The sequence below is a fragment of the Salvelinus namaycush genome, chromosome 23, assembly GCF_016432855.1.
Source record: "Salvelinus namaycush isolate Seneca chromosome 23, SaNama_1.0, whole genome shotgun sequence".
Classification (NCBI taxonomy): Eukaryota; Metazoa; Chordata; class Actinopteri; order Salmoniformes; family Salmonidae; genus Salvelinus; species Salvelinus namaycush.
This window is the reverse complement of record NC_052329.1, coordinates 16,613,007-16,636,109: the sequence shown is the minus strand read 5'-3', so window position 1 is coordinate 16,636,109 and position 23,103 is coordinate 16,613,007. Positions and strand designations below refer to the sequence as shown.

Here is a 23,103-nt window from a genome sequence, read left to right as displayed (position 1 = left end):
AGTGGAGGGTGTTATATTCCTGGTCGTCTTGATCACTCTGGTGTGGTGGCGCATGCAGGGTGGACTGTTGTCATCCGCCAAACACACACACACACACACACACATACCCACACAGCCCTGCCCCTGCCTCTCTCCAGTCCCAGACCTTCCCCTCATGACTGGAGCAGGGATTATGACAGGCGTCTACAATAATAATCACACTCTGTAGAAAGACCAGTCTCACTGTTTATCCCCTCCAGTTGCCCCCACCACTCCCCTGTGCCAGCCACCAAGAACATGCTTTGACAGAAAGATTGTTTGGAAAGGCAGGGTACAGGGGCTGATGTGGCTATGCCAAATGGCTGTGGGCTACACCAGTTCATTTAGCAGACAAGATTTGCTTATAATTCTGTGGCATTATTTTTATATTATTTTATTGTATGAAGAATACAATTGAACAAAGCTGAATAAAATATTTATATTTTCTCCAAACGATGAGGGAGTGAGCACATGCGGCTAATCTGTATTTAGCCGTTAATAAAGAAATAGGTATTCCTATATGCTTAATGTAGAGTTATTAATGTAACTTTAGTTGTTCTACAAACGTTGGGCTGTATGTTTTGATTTTTAATACATTGTAAGGCTGCATGATACGACTAATGATGATTTGAAAAAAGTTGCTTGAAAGGCATGAGCTCTGCTTTGGGTTTTTTGCACAGGCTGTACTCACTCCAATAGTCTCTCATTCACAATTAGACAAGCACTTGATAATGCCTCGAATTTCACTGCGACATCCCCTTTGTGGCCGTAATGCACCCTAAAACAATCCATGCCTTTTGCGGTCCAGAGTGCTGCGTTGTGCCCTTCTCTCTGAGTGTGCTGCGCAATCCGAAGCGCCTCTCACTCACATGGCTCTCCGTCACATGATCGGATCTTTCTGACAGGCTACAAGTTAAGACAGACACATCGGGGATGCAACTGCGGACGTCCTTATACAATTCCGAGGTGCATATATAAGATATTTTTCCGTCAGCCAACAAGATGAGTAGGCCGAAAGAACAGCAAAAGCACTAGCTTATGTCCATCTACTATCCACCACAGCACGAAAGTCAACCTATTCTATTCTGTGTAATAAATAAATATACCAAACAGTCTGGGACAGTTGTGGGATGCGATAGATCCCAAATTAATACAAACCTTTTATATGCAATGTGGCTGACGCAACAGATCAGAATGTTTAGCTTAAAATGTTGATTAACTATTAGGCTATTTCTTCACATTATAAGCGCAGCAATGCGTACATGGTAGTAGCCTATAAGCTCAAATATTCCATTAGCGGAAAACACTATTATCAAAAGTGACCGGAAACGCAATTATGCATGTAATGCTTTTATTATAATGGTGCATTTTTATTGTGAAAATTATCTTCCCCAAACGTGAAACGCTTGCTGGACTTTCTTGGGCGCCCTGAAGCCTTCATCACAACAATTGAACCGCTCTCCTTGAAGTTCTTGATCCGATAAATGGTTGATTTAGGTGCAATCTTACTGGCAGCAATACCCTTGCCTGTGAAGCCCTTTTTGTGCAAAGCAATGATGGCGGCACGTGTTTCCTTGCAGGTAACCATGTTTGACAGAGGAAGAACAATGATTCCAAGCACCACCCTCCTTTTGAAGCTTCCAGTCTGTTATTCGAACTCAATCAGCATGACAGAGTGATCTCCAGCCTTGTCCTCGTCAACACTCACACCTGTGTTAACGACAGAATCACTGACATGTCAGCTGGTCCTTTTGTGGCAGGGCTGAAATGCAGTGGAAATATTTTTGGGGGATTCAGTTCATTTGCATGGCAAAGAGGGACTTTGCAATTAATTGCAATTCATCTGATCACTCTTCATAACATTCTGGAGTATATGCAAATTGCCATCATACAAACTGAGGCAGCAGACTTTGTGAAAATTCATATTTGTGTCATTCTCAAAACTTTTGGCCACGACTGTACATGCCAGTTAGGCTCTACACCCCTTGTAAATGTTTAGTTTTTGGGCCACTTTAGTTGTGATACAAACCTTATTAAAACATATAGGCCTATGGGCTAGGCTACATGAGGTGTGCGACTATGATTCGAACAAGTCAACAAAAAAAGGCATTGTTTCTTATGCTGGGTATCATTCACAAGTGATAATATATCATTCACAAGTGATCGGCTAATACTGTCACCCATCAGACTATTCTTGATTTAATCTTGTCTTTACAAATACTAAATAATATACGTATGTGTGACATTTGTTTTGATTTAGAATGGACCATTATCATGCACCTGTATCAAAACAGGGGCAGCAGGAAAAAACACATGTCATCTATGCACTTAAATAGGGAATGGAGAACGCTTTTCCCCGTGGTTTATTTTCATGCCTGCCAGGTAGGCTATACTCCTGCTGTAAATATAAGCAATGTGCTTAATATTAGGAAAGTTGAGAAATAAATATAGTAGGCCTAGCCTATAGAAAGCTGATGGGATCCTCCTCTTTTTATTAGCGGCCATCACTCTGTTTTCTCCCGCAATTGCGTAGCCTATAGAAATGTTGCGCAACATGAGCTCATGGGCTCTCATGAAGTGTTTGATTACATTTTCAAAAACATTTGCATTGATGTCAGAGTGATTAGAGGGACAATAGAGTGCTAAGTACAAGGCAGTTAGCAAGTTTGGTAGGTTACTAATGACCATCAGCAGCATCAGAGCTTGGAGAAGCCTAATTACCGTGACTAAATGGTCATGTGAAATTTGACTGCCTTCATGACTCGGTAATAAGGTCATCGTAACAGCCCTAGTTATGTCCTATTATTTGTCAGTCCTTTTCTTTTTGACCCTCATCACCCCTACGTGGATCAAAGGTCAGTTTTCAGGCGCAGCTGTTTAAGGCACTGCATTTCAGTGCTAGAGGCGTCACTACAGACCCTGGTTCGATCCCGGGCTGTATCACAACCGGCCGTGATCGGGAGTCCCATAGGGCGGCACACAATTGGCCCAGAGTCGTCCAGGTTAGGGGAGGGTTTGGCCAGGGTAGATTCAGGGGATGTGGGGGAGTGTGTGTGTTTGTTCTGGTGTGGTAATCGATACAGGTGTGATTCGGGGGATGTGGGGGAGTGTGTGTGTTTGTTCTGGTGTGGTGATTGAGGGGATGTGGGGGTCCCAGAGGAGCAGGAGGGTACACAGCTGTTCAGTGTCAACGACAAGCATCGGCTTTGAGTGTAGGCATTAGCTACCTGCACTGTGTGACGTGGTCAAGCGGCAAGAAACAGTCAGTTTTACTGATCTATAGTCAGTTTTGCTCCTTTTGTCATCTAATCTGAGCTGGGCTTTGGGTTGGTAAGGACTACTTGTCCGGGTTGAGAGTGCTCACTCACCTTCCTCTTCTTGAAGGCCTGTCTGGCCAGATATCCTCTGCAGGCAGCCTGGAACATGGTGATGTTGCGTCTGGTCTGGACGTCCCTCTGCTCCTCCAGTTTGGCCAGGGTCCCAGCTCTGAAGAACACCTGGAGAGAGATAGACAGTTAGATGCTGATTAATCAGGGCACTAATGCTCGGACATGGAGCATGTGTGTGTGTGCAAGGTTGCACAATACTATGGAATAGAAGTACAGTAAACATAAAACTTTTTGTTTGGGGTCATTGTGGCTTACAAATAAAAAATTACATTAATTTGTTTTTACATGATTCAAAGTTGCCGAGTTGGAATCCGCCTAAAAATCTGCAACCATACATCGGGGTTTCAGGGATTGCATATCAACTACATCACGTCCTGCGTTTACTTTGCATTTCAATGGCGTTAACAGTGCGGGCGTTTAATTGAGTTGGATTACCTCAATCACTTTAGTCATTTCCATTCTCTGATCTGCTCTGGGAGATTGGATGGGGAGCTGCTGGTGGACTTCCCTACAGTTTCTCAGGCCAGAGCTGAGAGCTCATGAAACTCTTTGAATGCTGCCTAATTGCATTAGCATGCTAATAGTGTTAGCGGGAGAGCTATGCTTAACTTCACAAAATCCTCATTAAAATCCCTTGTGTTAGCAACACATGCGGCTGCCACGGTTACAGAAAGTAAACTAACAAAGACAGGACGTTTCTGGGGAAACTCTAAAACGACAGGGAGAGTTTATGGTGAAACTTCTCTTGGATTTAGCCATCATCTCCAGTTAGTCAGAGGCACTGTGTTTTCTTCAACTCGAAAAAAAACTATTGGGATGGTTAGTCCACAGAGTGTTTTGTTCAGATTTCATCAAGCGGCTCCTGAAAATAAGAGCTGTGGTGGTGTTATGCAGCAATTTCATCATGATGCATCAGGATTGATCTAACACAGTACTCCAGGGCCCTTAACCACCTATTATCCTCTATCAGAGGCACAGGATGAGACAAAACACTACCCTGCACAGACAATCAAAGCTCAGAGCTCTCAGGGAAGTGTGTGTAAAGCCAAGCAAATATCACAAGAAGAGAGTGGGCTGGTCACGGTAAAAACACACAGCACCAACACACCCACACACTCTGCCGTAGGGCAACGCGTGCAACTGCATAGGGATGTCTTTACCTCCAGAGAATAGCACATCGGATTGAGTTTGATACCTCTATTGTCAGTCGTAGAGGACTTATCATACACTGTACGGGCATTCTGTTAACATACACTGTACGGGCGGCAGGTAGCCTAATGGTTAGAGTGTTGTGCCAGTAACTGGAAGGTTGCTGGATCGAATCCCCGAGCTGACAGGGTAAAAATCTGTCGTTCTGCACCTAAGCAAGGCACTGTTCCCCGGGCGCCGAAGAAGTGGATGTCGATTAAGGGAGCCCCCCGCACCCCTCTGATTCAGGGAGGTTGGGTTAAATGTGGAAGACACATTTCGGTTGAATGCATTCAGTTGTACAACTGACTAGTTATCCCCTTTTCCCTATTCCGATGCGGTAGATTGAGTAGAACACAGACATACTATCACATCACGACGAGTAGCTGAGAGAATACTCTCCAGCCTGTGACTTTCCCGCCCACCATCACGACCCGCTAGTGATGCAATCGCTGAGAAACGCCAATGTGATGTGTGATGTGTAAAGGCCCAGTCACACAGGCCTTCCCCCCTAGCAGGATGACCTTCTGCATAGCAATGACTGTCAACGTGGGCGAAGGAACATGGGGAACATATTGGACCTCTTTGTCTCTGAATGCAACTCTAAAGGTTGGCTGAGGTCACTTGGGGCTTGTTGTTTTGTCAGTCGTCCATTTTTCTCAGCATGACGAGAGATGGGAAGGAACGCGCGCGCGTACACACACACACACACACACACACACACACACACACACACACACACACACACACACACACACACACACACACACACACACACACACACACACACACACACACACACACACACACTGCCAATGTCAAACTTCCCTAAACACCCTTTTCCAACTGTTTACTTCAGAACAATACTTCTCACTGTCCTCTATTCTGGAGACATTCAGAAAAAGCCTCCTATGCTAATTAGCAATTTATCAGCCTGTCTTTTCCTTTGGATTTTCTCTTTTGCATCTGAAAGGTTTGACTCTCACTGTGCTGATTGGTGTTTGTGGAGGGTTATCGGCGTGCCACGACAAAGCTCCACAAACAAAGAGAGCTATCGCATGCCAAAATCAATGGCTACAGGGAGCAACAGGAGGGAATTGGGGGGTAATTGTCTCCCAGTGTCGCCAACCGCCAACTAACAGACAAAGGCTGCCAGCCCAGGGACCCAGCCAGGAACCAGTGCCACAGCAGAGGACCCATGATTCCAGAGAGAAGGGCATACTGGGTAAACAGCTGGTACACCAGGCAGTGGTGTAAAGTACTTCAGTAAAAATAAATTTAAGTACTCGTTTTTTGGGGTATCTGTACTTTACTATTTATATTTTTGACAACTTTTACTCCACTACTGTACATTCCTAAATAAAATAATGTACTGTTTACTGCTTACATTTTTCCTGACACCCAAAAGTACTCGTTACATTATGAATGCTTAGCAGGACAGGAAAATGGTTTAATTTACGCACTTGTCACGTGTGTTCCCTCTCTGGTCTCAAGGTCACCAGGCTGCTCGTTATGGCGCACACCTGTCATCATCATTACGCGCACCTGCCTGTCAGACTCACCTGGACTCCATCACTTCCCTGATTACCTTCCCTATATACAGTGGCTTGCGAAAGTATTCACCCCCTTGGCATTTTTCCTATTTTGTTGCCTTACAACCTGGAATTTAAATATTTTGGGGGGGGGTTGTATCATTTGATTTACACAACATGCCTACTGTACCACTTTGAAGATGCAAAATATGTTTTATTTTGAAACAAACAAGAAAAAACACAAAGAAACTGAAAACTAGAGCGTACATAACTATTCACGCCCCCAAAGTAAAAACTTTGTAGAGCCACCTTTTGCAGCAATTACAGCTGCAAGTCTCGTGAGGTATGTCTCTATTAGCTTGACACATCTAGCCACTGGGATTTTTGCCCATTTTTCAATTGAAAACTGCTCCAGCTCCTTCAAGTTGGAAGGGTTCTGCTGGTGTACAGCAATCTTTAAGTCATACCACAGATTCTCAATTGGATTGAGGTCTGGGCTTTGACTAGGCCATTCCAAGACATTTAAATGTTCCCCTTAAACCACTAAAGTGTTGCTTTAGCAGTATGCTTAGGGTCATTGTCCTGCTGGAAGGCGAATCTCCGTCCCAGTCTCAAATCTCTGAAACAGGTTTCCCTCAAGAATTTCCCTGTATTTAGCGCCATCCATCATTCCTTCAAATCTGACCAGTTTCCCAGTCCCTGCTGATGAAAAACATCCCCACAGCATGATGCTGCCACCACCATGGATGGTGTTCTCGGGGTGATGAGAGGTGTTGGGTTTGCGCCAGACATAGCATTTTCCTTGATGGCCAAAAAGCTACATTTTAGTCTCATCGGACCAGAGCACCTTCTTCCATGTATTTAGGGAGTCTCCCACATGCCTTTTGGCGAACACCAAATGGGTTTGCTTATTTTTTTCTTTAAGCAATGGCTTTTTTCTAGCCACTCTTCAATAAAGCCCAGCTCGGTGGAGTGTATGGCTTAAAGTGATCCTATGGACAGATACTCCAATCCCCACTGTGGAGCTTTGCAGCTCCTTCAGTGTTATGTTTGGTCTCTTTGTTGCCTCTCTGATTAATGCCCTCCTTGCCTGGTCCTTGAGTTTTGGTGGGCAGCCCTCTGTAATAATGGATTTAATGGTGCTCCGTGGGATGTTCAAAGTTTCTGATATTTTTTTATAACCCAACCCTGATCTGTACTTCTCCTCAACTTTGTCCCTGACCTGTTTGGAGAGCTCCTTGGTCTTCATGGTGCCGCTTGCTTGGTGGTGCCTCTTGCTTAGTGGTGTTGCACTCTGGGGCCTTTCAGAACAGGTGTATATGTACTGAGATCATGTGACACTTAGATTGGACACAGGTGGACTTTATTTAACGAATTATGTGACTTCTGAAGGTAATTGGTTGCACCAGATCTTATTTAGGGGCTTCATAGCAAAGGGGTGAATACATATGCACGCACCACTTTTCGGTTTTTGAAACAAGTAATTTTTTCACCAATTTGGACTATTTTGTGTATGTCCATTACATGAAACCCATATAAAAATCTACTTAAATTACAGGTTGTAATGCAATAAAATAGGAAAAATGCCAAGGGGGATGAATACTTTAGCAAGGCAATATATGTCACTCCCTTTGGTTCCTTCCCCAGGCGTTATTGATTCTGTTTCTGTGTCATGTCTGTGCGTTGTTTGTGTTTTCTTGTTTTGTATTATGTTACGTTTATTTATTAAAACACTCACTTCCTGAACTCGCTACCCAACTCTCAGAGCACTCGTTACAGCACCTATCAAGAGAACATCCCTGGTCATCCCTACTGCCTCTGATCCGGCAGACTCACTAAACACAAATGCTTAGTTTGTAAATTGTGTCTGAGTCTTGATCTGTGCCCCTGGCTATCTGTAAATTTAAAAAACAAGAAAATCGTGTGGTCTGGTTTGCTTAATATAAGACATTTTAAAATGATTTATACATTTGATACTTAAGTACATTTAAAACCAAATACTTTTTGACTTTTACTCAAGTAGTATTTTACTGGGTGACTTTCACTGTTACTTGAGTCATTTTCTTTTAAGGTATCTTTACTTTTACTCAAGTATGAAAATTGGGTACTTTTTCTATCACTGCTCCCAGGCAGAGACAGAACACCTAGGGCCTGATTTAGACTGTACTAAACCTTCACACTTATTGTCAGTGTCACTTGTCATAACACTTTTCCGAAGCATTTATTAATGGTTTATACACTGCTCAAAAAAATAAAGGGAACACTTAAACAACACAATGTAACTCCAAGTCAATCACACTTCTGTGAAATCAAACTGTCCACTTAGGAAGCAACATTGATTGACAATAAATTTCACATGCTGTTGTGCAAATGGAATAGACAACAGGTGGAAATTATAGGCAATTAGCAAGACACCCCCAATAAAGGAGTGGTTCTGCAGGTGGTGACCACAGACCACTTCTCAGTTCCTATGCTTCCTGGCTGATGTTTTGGTCACTTTTGATTGCTGGCGGTGCTTTCACTCTAGTGGTAGCATGAGACGGAGTCTACAACCCACACAAGTGGCTCAGGTAGTGCAGCTCATCCAGGATGGCACATCAATGCGAGCTGTGGCAAGAAGGTTTGCTGTGTCTGTCAGCGTAGTGTCCAGAGCATGGAGGCGCTACCAGGAGACAGGCCAGTACATCAGGAGACGTGGAGGAGGCCGTAGGAGGGCAACAACCCAGCAGCAGGACCGCTACCTCCGCCTTTGTGCAAGGAGGAGCACTGCCAGAGCCCTGCAAAATGACCTCCAGCAGGCCACAAATGTGCATGTGTCTGCTCAAACGGTCAGAAACAGACTCCATGAGGGTGGTATGAGGGCCCGACGTCCACAGGTGGGGGTTGTGCTTACAGCCCAACACCGTGCAGGACGTTTGGCATTGGCCAGAGAACACCAAGATTGGCAAATTCGCCACTGGCGCCCTGTGCTCTTCACAGATGAAAGCAGGTTCACACTGAGGACATGAGCACATGTGACAGACGTGACAGAGTCTGGAGACGCCGTGGAGAACGTTCTGCTGCCTGCAACATCCTCCAGCATGACCGGTTTGGCGGTGGGTCAGTCATGGTGTGGGGTGGCACAGCCCTCCATGTGCTCGCCAGAGGTAGCCTGACTGCCATTAGGTACCGAGATGAGATCCTCAGACCCCTTGTGAGACCATATGCTGGTGCGGTTGGCCCTGGGTTCCTCCTAATGCAAGACAATGCTAGACCTCATGTGGCTGGAGTGTGTCAGCAGTTCCTGCAAGAGGAAGGCATTGATGCTATGGACTGGCCCGCCCGTTCCCCAGACCTTAATCCAATTGAGCACATCTGGGACATCATGTCTCGCTCCATCCACCAACGCCACGTTGCACCACAGACTGTCCAGGAGTTGGCGGATGCTTTAGTCCAGGTCTGGGAGGCGATCCCTCAGGAGACCATCCGCCACCTCATCAGGAGCATGCCCAGGCGTTGTAGGGAGGTCATACAGGCACGTGGAGGCCACACACACTACTGAGCCTCATTTTGACTTGTTTTAAAGACATTGCATCAAAGTTGGATCAGCCTGTAGTGTGGTTTTCCACTTTAATTTTGAGTGTGACTCCAAATCCAGACCTCCATGGGTTGATACATTTGATTTCCATTGATAATTTTTGTGTGATTTTGTTGTCAGCACATTCAACTATGTAAAGAAAAAAGTATTTAATAAGAATATTTCATTCATTCAGATCTAGGATGTGTTATTTTAGTGTTCCCTTTATTTTTTTGAGCAGTGTACATAGTTCATTATTAGTTTACATATTCTCTCCTAATGTAAGTTCTCTTAAGTTTTGAGACATAGATAATGTGTGTTTTGAGATGCAGTGTCTGTCTGTTTGTGTGTGTTAGTTACCCTGCTCAGGCCCATGTGGTAACTGCTGTTCTCCAAGTCCAGAGACTCCAACAGCTCCTCCACAGCCTGAAACAAACAGATGGACAGACAGACAGATCAATTAAGAGAACGGACAAACAGACAGACAGTGCTTTGGTAAAGTCAGCTCTCCTCTGCCGTTGCCCCAAAGGACTGCACATAGCGTCATAGCAACAGGCACGCTCCCCTAACATCAGCCTATCCAACAGGAGACTGCAGACCAAAACAACCAGTGAACAAAGCTACAGCTAAGGCACCAAGGTAGCTATCTGTAACCTCCATGTCTGTTTGTTTTTACACTGCTGCTACTCACTGTTTATTATCTATGCATAGTCACGTTACCCCTACTTACATGTACAAATTACCTTGACTAACCTGTACCCCCGCACATTGACTCGGTGGCGGTACCCCTGTATATAGCCTCGTTATTGTTATTTTATTGTTACTTTTTTACATTTATTTTTTACTTTAGTTTATTTAGTAAATATTTTCTTAATTCTATTTTCTTAACTGCATTGTTGGTTAAGGGCTAGTAAGTAAGCATTTCACGGTAAGATCTACAGCTGTTGTATATAGGCGCATGTGACAAATACAATTTGATTTGATTCAGGTCACTTCTGTGACAGAAGTCTAAATATGGACTGTGTACTGTATCTAAAACAGTCTCTGGAGAGGAGGAGGGTCTTTAAAGTTTGAGTACAAAGTTAAGTTGGAAGATAGCTGTAGCCTCAAGGTGGAGGGAGGGAGTTGAACTGAATTAGCTGTTTTAAAGTAACTGTCCAGTGTTTCCAGATTTCAATGAAATATGACCTAGAATGAACTATAATATGAGTGAAATAGTTTTTCAAAAAATTGTAATAAAGTACATTAAAAAGCAGCTTTTCTGTGTTCTCCTCCCAACAACAGAATGATGTGGGTGTATACTGGTCATTAAAAGTGTTCATACGAGTAGCCCACTGATTGGCCAGCTCATCCTCCTCAGGAGAATGACATCCTCTCAGAGGAAATAGCAAGCATTTTTTAAACAGCCTGTATGAGGCATTTCTTTAAAGTATTTATTTTAGTTATGGTTAGGCCACAAATACGAGTATAGGATGAGTCAACCACATTATTTGTGTTTGAGCTAAAAGAATATTAACTTTTAAAAGTGGACAGTTACTTAAAGGACTTTTGACAGAGAGGATCTCAGCAGGAGTACTGGGTCTGGTAGGTAAACAGGCTCAGTGGAGGATGAAGTCACTACAGCCACAGTAACACAGCTACAGTAAAACAGCTACAGTAACACAGCCATATAGCCCAAGCTAAGAGGAAGTGACAGACAGGCTTCCAACTCATAGAGAGAGGGCTTTGTTTGAGTTCTCTATAACTCCCTCTCTCCCTCTTGGTCTGTCTATCCCCAGAGAATGAAGTACCTTTCTGTCCATTAATTATTTCGGAGCAGGCTATTCTTCCTTTGCATGTCTCCAAGGAGTCTTGTTTCCTCTTTAACTCTTCCATAGCTCACTGTATGTTTTAGCTGTGACAGAGGACCTCTTTAACTGCCCTACTTCAAAAACACAACCTCCTTACACAACAATGAAAATAACACATTTCAGCCAAGTCTATTCCATTTCTTCAATTCCAGCTACATCGGTTAATATTTAACATATTTCTACATCAGATTTCTTTTTGCTAGATTCATAACATTTAACAACACATCTGAGCAGGTAGGGTAGATTAATAGCTTTTTTACTATTACACTATACAGTTGGTACTGAAGACAGAGAGAGCGGAAGAAGAGATGAAGGGGAGGACAGAGTTAGAGAGCGCGAGAGAGCTCTCTGTGCTGCATGTAAATAATCAGCACACCAGCCATATGCTGCCAACCAGTGTAATCATAATTAATTACACACAAGAGCAGACCTAGGAGGGGGAGGGAGAGAGAGGGAGAAGAGAGGGAGGAAAGGGGGGAGGCTTTTATATTATCACTCGTTTACGAGGTGGAGGGAACGCATCGACACTCACCCGCTTCTCATCTGTGACGATGTAGTGGCGCCCGTGCTTTTTGGTCAGGTGGGGTGCCAGCACATCGAAGCGGCGACGGAATTCAGAGAACACCATGTGATCAGGATATCCTTTTTGGAAAAGACAACACAAGGTCAACATTTATTTAATAATTTTTATTAATTATACATGTCCCTCCCATGACTCAGCTTGACTTGTGTGGTGTCCCTCCCATGACTCAGCTTGACTTGTGTGGTGTCCAGTCCTACCTTGCCTGTAGATGCGCAGAGCGTCAATAAGCTTTGATCCACGGAGCTGAGCCCTCAGAAGGCCCACATCCAGCTGCATGAGGCCTGAGTCGCAGCTTTCTCCGTGGGCCACGCGCGGCTCCCCACCCACCCCCACCGCATCTGCCTTGGGCAGTAGGCAGTGGACAAAGTGAACTCTGGACCTGCGTACCGTGTCCAGCAGAGCATCCTGGAGAAACAAGAGGACAGGGAGTTAAAGCATTTCCACTCACACACAAGCATAAAAACAAAGACTTAAGTTTTTACACACGCTTGGCACATCTAACCACTGGGATTTTTGCCCATTCTTCAAGGCAAAACTGCTCCAGCTCCTTCAAGTTGGATGGATTCCGCTGGTGTACAGCAATCTTTAAGTCATACCACAGATTCTCAATTGGATTGAGGTCTGGGCTTTGACTAGGCCATTCCAAGACATTTAAATGTTTCCCCTTATACCACTCAAGTGTTGTATTAGCAGTATGCTTAGGGTCATTGTTCTGCTGGAAGGTGAACCTCCATACCAGTCTCAAATCTCTGGAAGACTGAAACAGGTTCCCCTCAAGAAGTTCCCTGTATTTAGCACCCTCCATAATTCCTTCAAATCTGACCAGTTTCCCAGTCCCTGCTGATGAAAAACATCCCCACTGCATGACGCTGCCACCACCATGCTTCACTGTGGGGATGGTGTTCTCGGGGTGATGAGAGATGTTGGGTTTGCGCCAGATATAGTGTTTTCCTTGATGGTCAAAAAGCTTAATTCTAGTCTCATCTGACCAGAGTACCTTCTTCCATATGTTTGGGGAGTCTCACACATGCATTTTGACGAACACCAAATGTGTTTGCTTATTTTTTTCTTAAGCAATGTCTTTTTTTTGGACACTCTTCTATAAAGCCCAGCTCTGTGGAGTGTACGGCTTAACGTGGTCCTATGGACAGATACTCCAATCTCCAATCTCCACTGTGGAGCTTTGCAGCTCCTTCAGGGTTATCCTTGGTCTCTTTGTTGCCTCTCTGATTAATGCCCTCCTTGCCTGGTCTGTGAGTTTTGGTGGGCGGCCCTCTCTTGGCAGGTTTGCTGTGGTGCCATATTCTTTCCATTTTTTTATAATGGATTTAATGGTGCTCCGTGGGATGTTCAAAGTTTCAGATATTTTTTTATAACCCAACCCTGATCTGTACTTCTCCACAACTTTGTTCCTGACCTGTTTGGAGAGCTCCTTGATCTTCATGGTGCCACTTGCTTAGTGGTGTTGCAGACTCTTGGGCCTTTCAGAACAGGTATATATACTGAGATCGTGTGACAGATCATGTGACAGATCATGTGACACTTAGATTGCACACAGGTGGACTTTATTTGACTAATTATGTGACTTCTGAAGGTAATTGGTTGCATCAGATCTTATTTAGGGGTATCATAGCAAAGGGGGTGAATACATTTAAATCCACCACTTTTCTGTTTTACATTTTTTAGAATTTTTTTAAACAAGTTATTTTTTATTTTTTTCACTTCACCAATTTGGATCCATTAAAATGAAATCCAAATAAAAATCCATTTAAATTACAGGTTGTAATGCAACAAAATAGGAAAAACACCAAGGGGGATGAATACTTTTGCAAGGCACTGTACAGTCAGTCCATATATATTTGGACAATGACCAAGTTATTATTATTTTATGCTGTCTACCATAGCATATTGGAATTGAAATTAAATAATGAATATGAGCTGAAATCAGCTTTAATTTGAGGGTATTTACATCCAAATCGGGTGAACGGTGTAGGAATTACAGCACTTTTTATGTGGTCCCCCCTTTATAAGGGACCAAAAGTAATTGGACAATTGGCTGCTCAGCTGTTCCATGGCCAGGTGTGTGTTATTCCATCATTAGTTCATTTACAAGTAAGCAGATAAAAGGTCTTGAGTTGATTTTTGGCATTTGCATTTGGAATCTGTTGCTGTTAACCCTCAATATAAAGCCCAAAGAGCTGTCACTGCCAGTGAAGCAAGCCATCATTAGGCTGAAAAATCTAAATATACCCAACAGAGAGACAGCAAAAACATTAGGTGTGGCCAAATCAACTATTTGGTACATTCTTAAAAAGAAAGAAAGCACTGGTGAGCTCAGGAACACCAAAAGGCCCAGAAGACCACAGAAAACAACTGTGGTGGATGACAGAAGAATTCTTTCCCTGGTGAAGAAAAGCCCCTTCACAACAGTTGGCCAGATCAAGAACACCCTCCAGGAGGTAGGCGTATCTGTGTCAAAGTCAACAATTGAGAAGACTTCACCAGAGTAAATACAGATGGTTTACCACAAGATGTAAATCATTGGTAAGCCCCAAAAACAGGAAAAACAGATTAGAGTTTGCCAAACAACATCTAAAAAGCCTGTACAGTTCTGGAACAACATCCGATGGTCAGATGAGACAAAGATCAACTTGTACCAGAATGATGGGAAGAGACGAGTATGGAAAAGGGAAGGAACTGCTCATGATCCAAAGCATACCACCTAATCTGTGGTGGAGGTAGTGTTATGGTGTGGGCATGTATGGCTGCCAATGGAACTGGTTCCCTTGTATTTATTGATGATGTGTTTAGGGCTATATTATCTGCTCAGATTCAGCCAAATGCTTCAAAACTCATTGGATGGCGCTTCACAGTGCAGATGGACAATGACCCGACGCATACTGCGAAAGCAACCTAATACTTTTTTAAGGTAAAGAAGTGGAATGTTCTGCAATGGCCAAGTTCATCACCTGACCTGAATCCAATTGAGCATGCATTTCACTTGCCGAAGGCAAAACGCCCCAAGGACAAGCAGGAACTGAAGACAGCTGCAGTAAAGGCCAGGCAGAGCTTCACCAGGGAAGAAACCGAGCATCTGGTGATGTCCATGGATTCCAGATTTCAGGCAGTCATTGACTGCAAAGGATTTGCAACCAATAGTAAAACTCACAATTTAATTTATGTTAGTTTGTCCAATTTACTTTTGAGCCCTTAAAATTGGGGGGACCACATACAGAAAGTGCTGTAATTCCTACACCGTTCACCCGATTTGGATGGACATACCCTCAAATTAAAGCTGAAAGGATGCACTTTCAGCTCAATTCATGATAATAACTTGGTCAATGTCCAAATATTTTTGGACCTGACTGTAGTTATATTTGTATAACGCTTAATTGTCATACAAAGTTCCTAAGAGAAACTCAGACTTAAACCCTCTCAAAGAGGTAGGAAGAAACCTTGAAAAAAGACTCTCCGCTCCACTCACCACTTGCAGTTTGATCTGGATGCAAAGGCTCTTCTTCTTCACGGCGGCCATGCCGGTTGTGAAGGTCTTCCTCATGCTAGTGGCTCTGCGGAGGGCCAGCTGAGATCCCCCCTCCAACCCTGCTATAGAGCCAGACAGCACTGTGGGCCCTCCACTACGACTAGAGAACAGACTGCTGATGTTCTTCCTGTTAGAGAGAGAGACAGACAGACAGAGAAAGAGCGAGAGACAGAGACAAAGAGGTAAGTATATTTTCTTTGTAAAGTGCTACTATGGAGAACAATCAGTGAATTAAATGCGTACTTCTGTGAGTCCTGCAGCAGAGTGGCAGCGTTCTGGGAGGCGGGGTTCTGCTTGGCGTGGCTCAGCCAACCCTGAGCATCGTACTCCACCCAGTCTGTCCCGTGGCTGTGGCCCAACAGGAAGTGATGCGGCTTGTCGCTCTTCAGGAGCAGGGCGTGTCCTTTGTTGTCCCCCTGGTCAGGGCCGTAGTAACTGAAGAGTCTCTCCAGCAGAGTGTCCTCAGAGCCCCCTGGCTGCACAGCCTCCTCCTCCATCAGCCACAGCAGACCTCGAGCCTCATCTGTCCTCGCCAGGGTGCGCACCTGGGAGCCCCACAAGAACACACACACAGGTTAGAGAGGTGGGGATCTATCACTTGAGTCTAACACAAACACAAGTGAAGCAGCTGTGCAGAAAGCTTAGGGCCACAGCTCAGTCCAACATGCAGGTGCAGCATTCACAATCACCTCAGACACTCACATTAGACCACCACAGCACAGAGATGCTCACCCATCTCCACTCCACCAGTCATCCACGGCTCCTGTCAGCCATCCAATCATGACATTGTTAACTCCATACACACCAACACTCTCCAAAACCAATAAAGCAACCTAGTGTCTCCTATTTTTGTACTCATGGTTTGAATGTCCCAACACAGCCTTTATCCCTGGCCCAGTGTTGCCATAACATTACACCTGCTTAGCTGTGACACTTGTAGAAACTTCTCATTATGCACCAGCACAGTGTTCAAATGGCCTAATATGATTCAACATCTCTGTTGTACATTTCTGTAACAAAACAAGTCATTTTGTAAAAGCAATCATAACGTTTTGGTAAATAAGAAGCTATAAGAGAGATGAGTCTTTGCCCATGGCTTCCTCATTATAGAGCTGGTATTCAAATCCACTCCTGGGCAGTGGAGCATTTAGAAACCTTGCTCTCTGACAGTCCACTTTGATAATGAACGGTGTTATTAGTCTATGTGAGAGTGTAGACTCCTCTTTGGTGGACTCATTACATCTCTCTGTGGATGAAGGGAGGTGCAGGCAGGTCTACATCACAAGCTACTGAAACTATAGCCTTTTTTTTGGGCCAATTTAATTATTCAACTGCTAGAAGCACTGCAGATATGTTGTACTGTGTTGGTAGCAGTCAACTAATTAACTGCCAAGTCAAGTAAATCTCAGATCCTTTTCAGAGAGAGATGAGAGATCAGAACCTCTTATTCAGAACGATCCTATGCCTTTACCGTATTTGACACTGCAGACTGGAGGTGGATGACCTGTGGATATAACTTGGATTCTAATATTGCATTTTGTCAGGCGCTCTTCATCTAGATCTATAGCTCTGTTGATCTTTTCTTGAAGTCATTTTTGGGGAGTTTGAGCTGGTTTCCAATAAGTCTGCTGCTGTTTCAATGCTGTTTGTTTGCTTGTCTGACTTACAGCCTTGTTTGGCCCTGTGTGACACACGCACGCAAACCTGCACACACACACTCACACAAAACAGTTATTTACTTTTGTCTCAACTTTTGATCAATTCCTGTGTGACCCCATCCTCATTCACTGTTGATCTAATTATGGTAAATGCCACTTTCGCGGGCCAATACACATCAATGCAACACATTTCTGTTAAGAGTGCGTGCCATGCAGAGTCGTCTCATAAATAAACTGAATTAGAAGCCAACCCTGTCTGAAAAAGGCTCTCAACTCATCGAGGGGGAAAGGAATCAATCTTGACTGCAATGAATGAATTTGATGATTTGAGATTAATTATAAAAAATAAATTGCTAGGATAAAAAATAAATAAAAATAAAAGAACAAACGATCAAAAGCCAAGTTAATTGGTTGGAGGTAATAAGCCTGACATGGCTTACACACAGTCATTTATCTGAGTCAAAAAGTTCAAGACTCAATTTGAATTAGGGGCACAAAGAAGGGTAAGTGTAAGAGTAAGTAAGACTGTGTTTAACCCCACTTGACGCTCATAGCATGATGAAATCCAAGATAAAGTCCACTTCTGATACTGTACAAGCAAAAGATGCACAGAGAGATTCTCCTTACCAGCGCTTGAGTAGATGCTTGGTCTATAGCTGCTACAGACATTGAGGTACTGGACTCTATGTCATCTAATGCAAGCTCTATGTTTTCCTAGATGGGAACAGAGGGGTTGGTTAGGTGTGATTGGAGTCAGTGATTTTCAGATCAGCTTATGTAAGAGTCTATAGAATTACACATTCTGACAACAATGACATTACAATCAGAAAAGCTAAATCCGACGTCCTATGTTGTTTTCACACTAAAACAATACAGGTATGTTAATGACATTTATGATTTTCTTTCCAGACAGACATCTCTTTAGGGAAGTTTGAAAAGAGAGGGAGAGGGTTTGAGAGTTTAAATCATTGTTAGTAAGAATATTTCTACTATGTAATGGTGAAGGTATTTGTCAGTGTCGTATATCACTGTATATCTCTGCACCTCCTTATATCTCTCCAGCTCCTGTACAAAGGTGCGTTCGTGGAACAGGGTCTGCAGGCGTTCCTGGGCGTAGTTGTGGCACAGCTCCTCGAAGGTGGCACCACGCTGGCGCTTGGCCATGCGAGGGTTCTGGAAACCCGGTGTGTCCACGATGAGCAGAGAGCACAGTGAGTGCTGACTGGACTTCAGAGCTCTGACACACGATACAAAGGATCAGAACACACACACACACACACACACAGACAGAAAAAGACACACAGACAGACAGACAGAGACAGAGAGACAGACAGAGACAGACAGACAGACATGGGTTAGAGCAAAACGTACAAATGCAGAGAGCGAGAGGGAGGACTAAAAGAGAGAGGGAGGACTGAAATAGAGAAGGAAGACTGAAAGAGAGGGAGCGAGAAAAAACAGAGGAAAATGGAGAGATAAATAATGGTAAAGTAAGAAATATGAGAAAGAGGAAAACAGATAGATGAGCCGACAGACCTGTTGACAAGGGAGATAACGAGGGTGAAGAGCTCTGAGTACAGGCCTGAAGCCATGGCCTCCAAACAATCCAGGGCTGTGATCTTAGAGCCTGAGAGAGAGCGAGAGCGAGAGCGAGAGCGAGAGAGAGAGAGAGAGAGAGAGAGAGAGAGAGAGAGAGAGAGAGAGAGAGATATGAGTTAAAAAGCACATCCATAGCCTTAAGTTTATCGTTGTATTCTATTTATTTCATTCAACTTCATATTGGAGACTGGTGGTCTCTGAAGGTCCCTTACCTGAGCTGTCTCCTGCGCCGGCCTCGTCAGGCCCCCCACGGAAGGAGGTGGACCTCTGCATGGGCCCCTTGGCCTGGTGCTTGAAGATGGAAGAGGAGAGCTCCTCCAAGGTGCAGCCCAGCAGGTAGGCTGCCTTCTGGGCCCACTCATGACGGGCAAACTGCTTACGGCCAGCTGGGGACCAGGGACAGAACTTTCAGAACTTTCAACTGCAAAAGCTTATGCCCAACCCAGCCTTTGAGGAAAAATAATATTTGCACCCCTAATAACAGGCTATTAGAATTAACTCAATGATCTCTTCCATACTGTAGCTCAATGAAAAACACATTGCTTTTATGGCTAAGTTGGTTGGAGCATTGTGTTTTTCTATAACAATAAAGGTACGTTAATAAACGCTAACAAACAACTCCATGTCTGCAGTCAAAATACTTTATTTTTACCCCCTCAGCCCTCGCGCTAGACACTTTCCCTTGGGGGAATCCCCGTCAAAACCAGATGCACAACACTAACATTGCCTCCTCAGCCTTCGATTTAGATTGAGGGAGCAAGTTAAGAACTTTGATCACTTGTGAGGTTGATATGACCCACAATTCAATCCAAACTGTAGTCACGTGTCATACTCCGGTGGCCGTGAAGTGTCACATTTAATCAACACAGCTGCATTTTCGGCATTTCATTCAATATTGTGATTCTAGCTTGCAAAAAAATACATAAACAGTACCAGTCAAAAGTTTGGACACACATACTCATTCAAGGAATTTTCTTTCTTTTTAATATTTTCTACATCAAAACTATGAAATAACAAATGGAATCATGTAGTGACCAAAAAAGTGTTTAATATTTGAAATTCTTCAAAGTAGCCACCCTTTGCCTTGATGACAGCTTTGCACATTCTTGGTATTCTCTCAACCAGCTTCACCTGGAATGCTTTTCCAACAGTCTTGACGTAGTTTCCACATATGCTGTGCACTTGTTGGCTGCTTTTCCTTCACTCTGAGGTCCAACTCATCCCAAACCATCTCAATTGGGTTAAGGTCGGGTGATTGTGGAGGCCAGGTCATCTGACGCAGCCCTCCAACACTCTCCTTCTTGGTCAAATAGCCCTTACACAGCCTGGAGGTGTGTTGTGTCATTGTCCTGTTGAAAAGCAAATGATAGTCCCACTAAGCGCAAACCAGATGGGATGGCATATCGCTGCAGAATGCTGTGGTAGCCATGTTGGTTAAGTGTGCCTTGAATTCTAAATAAATCACAGACAGAGTCACCAGCAAAGCACCACCACACCATCACACCTTCTCCTCCATGCTTCAGGGTGGGAACCACACATGCAGAGATCATCCGTTCACCAACTCAAAGACACGGCGGTTGGAACCATAAATCTCAGATTTGGACTCATCAGACCAAATGATAGATTTCCACTGGTCTTATGTTCACTGCTCGTGTTTCTTGGCACAAGCAAGTCTCTTCTTATTATTAGTGTCCTTTAGTAGTGGTTTCTTTGCACCAATTCGACCACGAAGGCCTGATTCACGCAGTCTCCTCTGAACAGTTGATGTTGAGATTAGAGGTCGACCGATTAATCGAAATGGCCGATTAATTAGGGCCGATTTCAAGTTTTCAAAACAATTGGTAATCTGCATTTTTGGACACCGATTGTGGCCGATTACATTGCACTCCACGAGGAGCCTGCATGGCAGGCTGACTACCTGTTACGCGAGTGCAGCAAGAAGCCAAGGTAAGTTGCTAGCTAGAATTTAACTTATCTTATAAAAAACAATCAATCTTAACATAATCACTAGTTAACTACACATGGTTGATGATATTACTAGTTTATCTAGCTTGTCCTGCGTTGCATATAATCGACGCGGTGCCTGTTAATTTATCATTGAATCACAGCCTACTTCGCCAAATGGGTGATGATTTAACAAGCGCATTCGCAAAAAAAAGCACTGTCGTTGCACCAATGTGTACCTAACCATAAACATCAATGCCTTTCTTTAAAATCAATACACAAGTATATCTTTTTAAACCTGCATATTTAGTTAATATTGCCTGCTAACATTTCTTTTAACTAGGTAAATTGTGTCACTTCTCTTGCGTTCCGTGCAAGCAGTCAGGGTATATGCAGCAGTTTGGGCCGCCTGGCTCGTTGCGAACTGTGTGAAGACCATTTATTCCTAACAAAGACCGTAATTAATTTTCCAGAATTGTACATAATTATGACATAACATTGAAGGTTGTACAATGTAACAGCAATATTTAGACTTAGGGATGCCACCCGTTAGATATAAAACGGAACGGTTCCGTATTTCACTGAAAGAATAAACGTTTGGTTTTCGAAATGGTCGTTTCTGGATTTGACCATATTAATGACCTAAGGCTCGTATTTCTGTGTGTTACTATGTTATAATTAAGTCTATGATTTGATATTTGATAGAGTAGTCTGACTGAGCGGTGGTAGGCAGCAGCAGGCTCGTAAGCATTCATTCAAACAGCACTTTTGTGCGTTTGTCAGCAGCTCTTCACTGTGCTTCAAGCATTGAGCTGTTTATGACTTCAAGCCTATCAACTCCCGAGAGTTGGCTAGCTATTTAGCGGGGTGCACGTTTCAAATATAAAATATATTTTGACTTGTTTAACACTTTTTTGGTTACTACATGATTCCATATGTGTTATTTCATGTCTTCACTATTATTCTACAATGTAGAAGTAAAAATAAAGAAAAACCCTGGAATGAGTAGGTGTGTCCAAACTTTTGACTGGTACTGTATATGACATTGATTTTTGAGCAAATTGGCTTAATCTCGGAGTGAGAAGCCAATAAAATTTAGCTAGCTTCATACACATACTTTTTGGAATTCTGAAATCTATTGGAATAAATTACCAAACTATAAAACTAGCTAGCCTGCTAATATGGGTAACTGTAGCTAGCTAGCTACGTTAGCTTGCTAGGTACATAAATAGCTTTAGGTTAGTTGTTTTTAAGCTCAACTTCAAGATTTACATCAAGGACGTTGCCTCTCTGATCATCACTCTCCCTCGCTAGGGCAAGGGACATTTAAGGTACACTCGGCTGAGGGTTTAGGGCCAAGGGCTGTCTACTTTGAGTTTGGACTGCAGCCCATCTTTTGAGCTTTGAGGCCTCCTCTACCAAGACAATCCTGAGACTAGACTACTAAGCACTGTTAGCTGGTTTGACAACAACTCTCCGCCTCCCCATGTTACTGGCTCCGTGTGGCGGATCACCCCCACTGTTTCCTGGAGCGCTTTCAGAGACACAGCGACTCAGGCAATATGGTCGCCTCTAACCTCTCATCAAACAACACTCTACAACAGAGTCCAAGAAGAACAATCTAGACTAGAGAGACAGAACATAGAGAATCAAAACAATGTTCTGACACAAACAACTAGAAAGTTCCCCTGTGGGTTGGGGGACGACCAAACAGGTTCAAATGAACAAGCTTTGCTTTTGCTTTGGGTCTGAATAATAATAACAGTGCTGTGGAATTGGAAGTAGGCGACATGGAGAGACATCAGACAGAGAGCTTTAAAGGACAACAAAGTTCTGATTCATGAAGCAACGTGTGAGAGAGAGAAAGAGGGAGAGAGACAGACAGAGAGAGAGGGAGAGGAAAGAAAACAATAAAAATGCTAATGACAGAACGTCTGGGTAGAATGATAAAGGCATTAAGAAAGACGACATATCTACAAGACTAAGTTAGGAAAAAAATAAAGAAAGAAGAGCTTGGTTTTAATGTTTTTTTCCATTACCTTCGTCAGCCTCTGCATGTCAAGGGCGCAGCATGCAAACATGCAAGTAGAGAGAGGGGGTTAGAAACACAGTTCATGTATTAACAATTGATATTTATCACTGGAGAACAGACATGTTATCATACACTGAGTCACAAAACATTAATGTCACGCCCTGACCTTAGTATTCTTTGTTTTCTTTATTATTTTGGTTAGGTCAGGGT

The 23,103-nt window shown here is 43.5% G+C and overlaps 1 protein-coding gene across 1 annotated transcript in view; it reads right to left on the bottom strand.

Moving 5' to 3' along the window:
• Positions 1–23,103, bottom strand: part of LOC120018122 (unconventional myosin-XVIIIa-like) — an 82,491-nt gene that overhangs the window by 45,811 nt on the left and 13,577 nt on the right. Inside the window, exons 8-18 of the mRNA XM_038961124.1 lie at positions 22,901–22,912; positions 19,130–19,303; positions 18,855–18,945; positions 18,363–18,555; positions 17,946–18,032; positions 15,904–16,205; positions 15,601–15,787; positions 12,314–12,521; positions 12,066–12,175; positions 10,044–10,109; positions 3,387–3,515 (exon numbers count right to left, since the gene is read on the bottom strand). Coding sequence (XP_038817052.1) covers positions 3,387–3,515; positions 10,044–10,109; positions 12,066–12,175; positions 12,314–12,521; positions 15,601–15,787; positions 15,904–16,205; positions 17,946–18,032; positions 18,363–18,555; positions 18,855–18,945; positions 19,130–19,303; positions 22,901–22,912 — 1,559 coding nt within the window. The remainder of the gene's footprint in view (positions 1–3,386; positions 3,516–10,043; positions 10,110–12,065; positions 12,176–12,313; positions 12,522–15,600; positions 15,788–15,903; positions 16,206–17,945; positions 18,033–18,362; positions 18,556–18,854; positions 18,946–19,129; positions 19,304–22,900; positions 22,913–23,103) is intronic.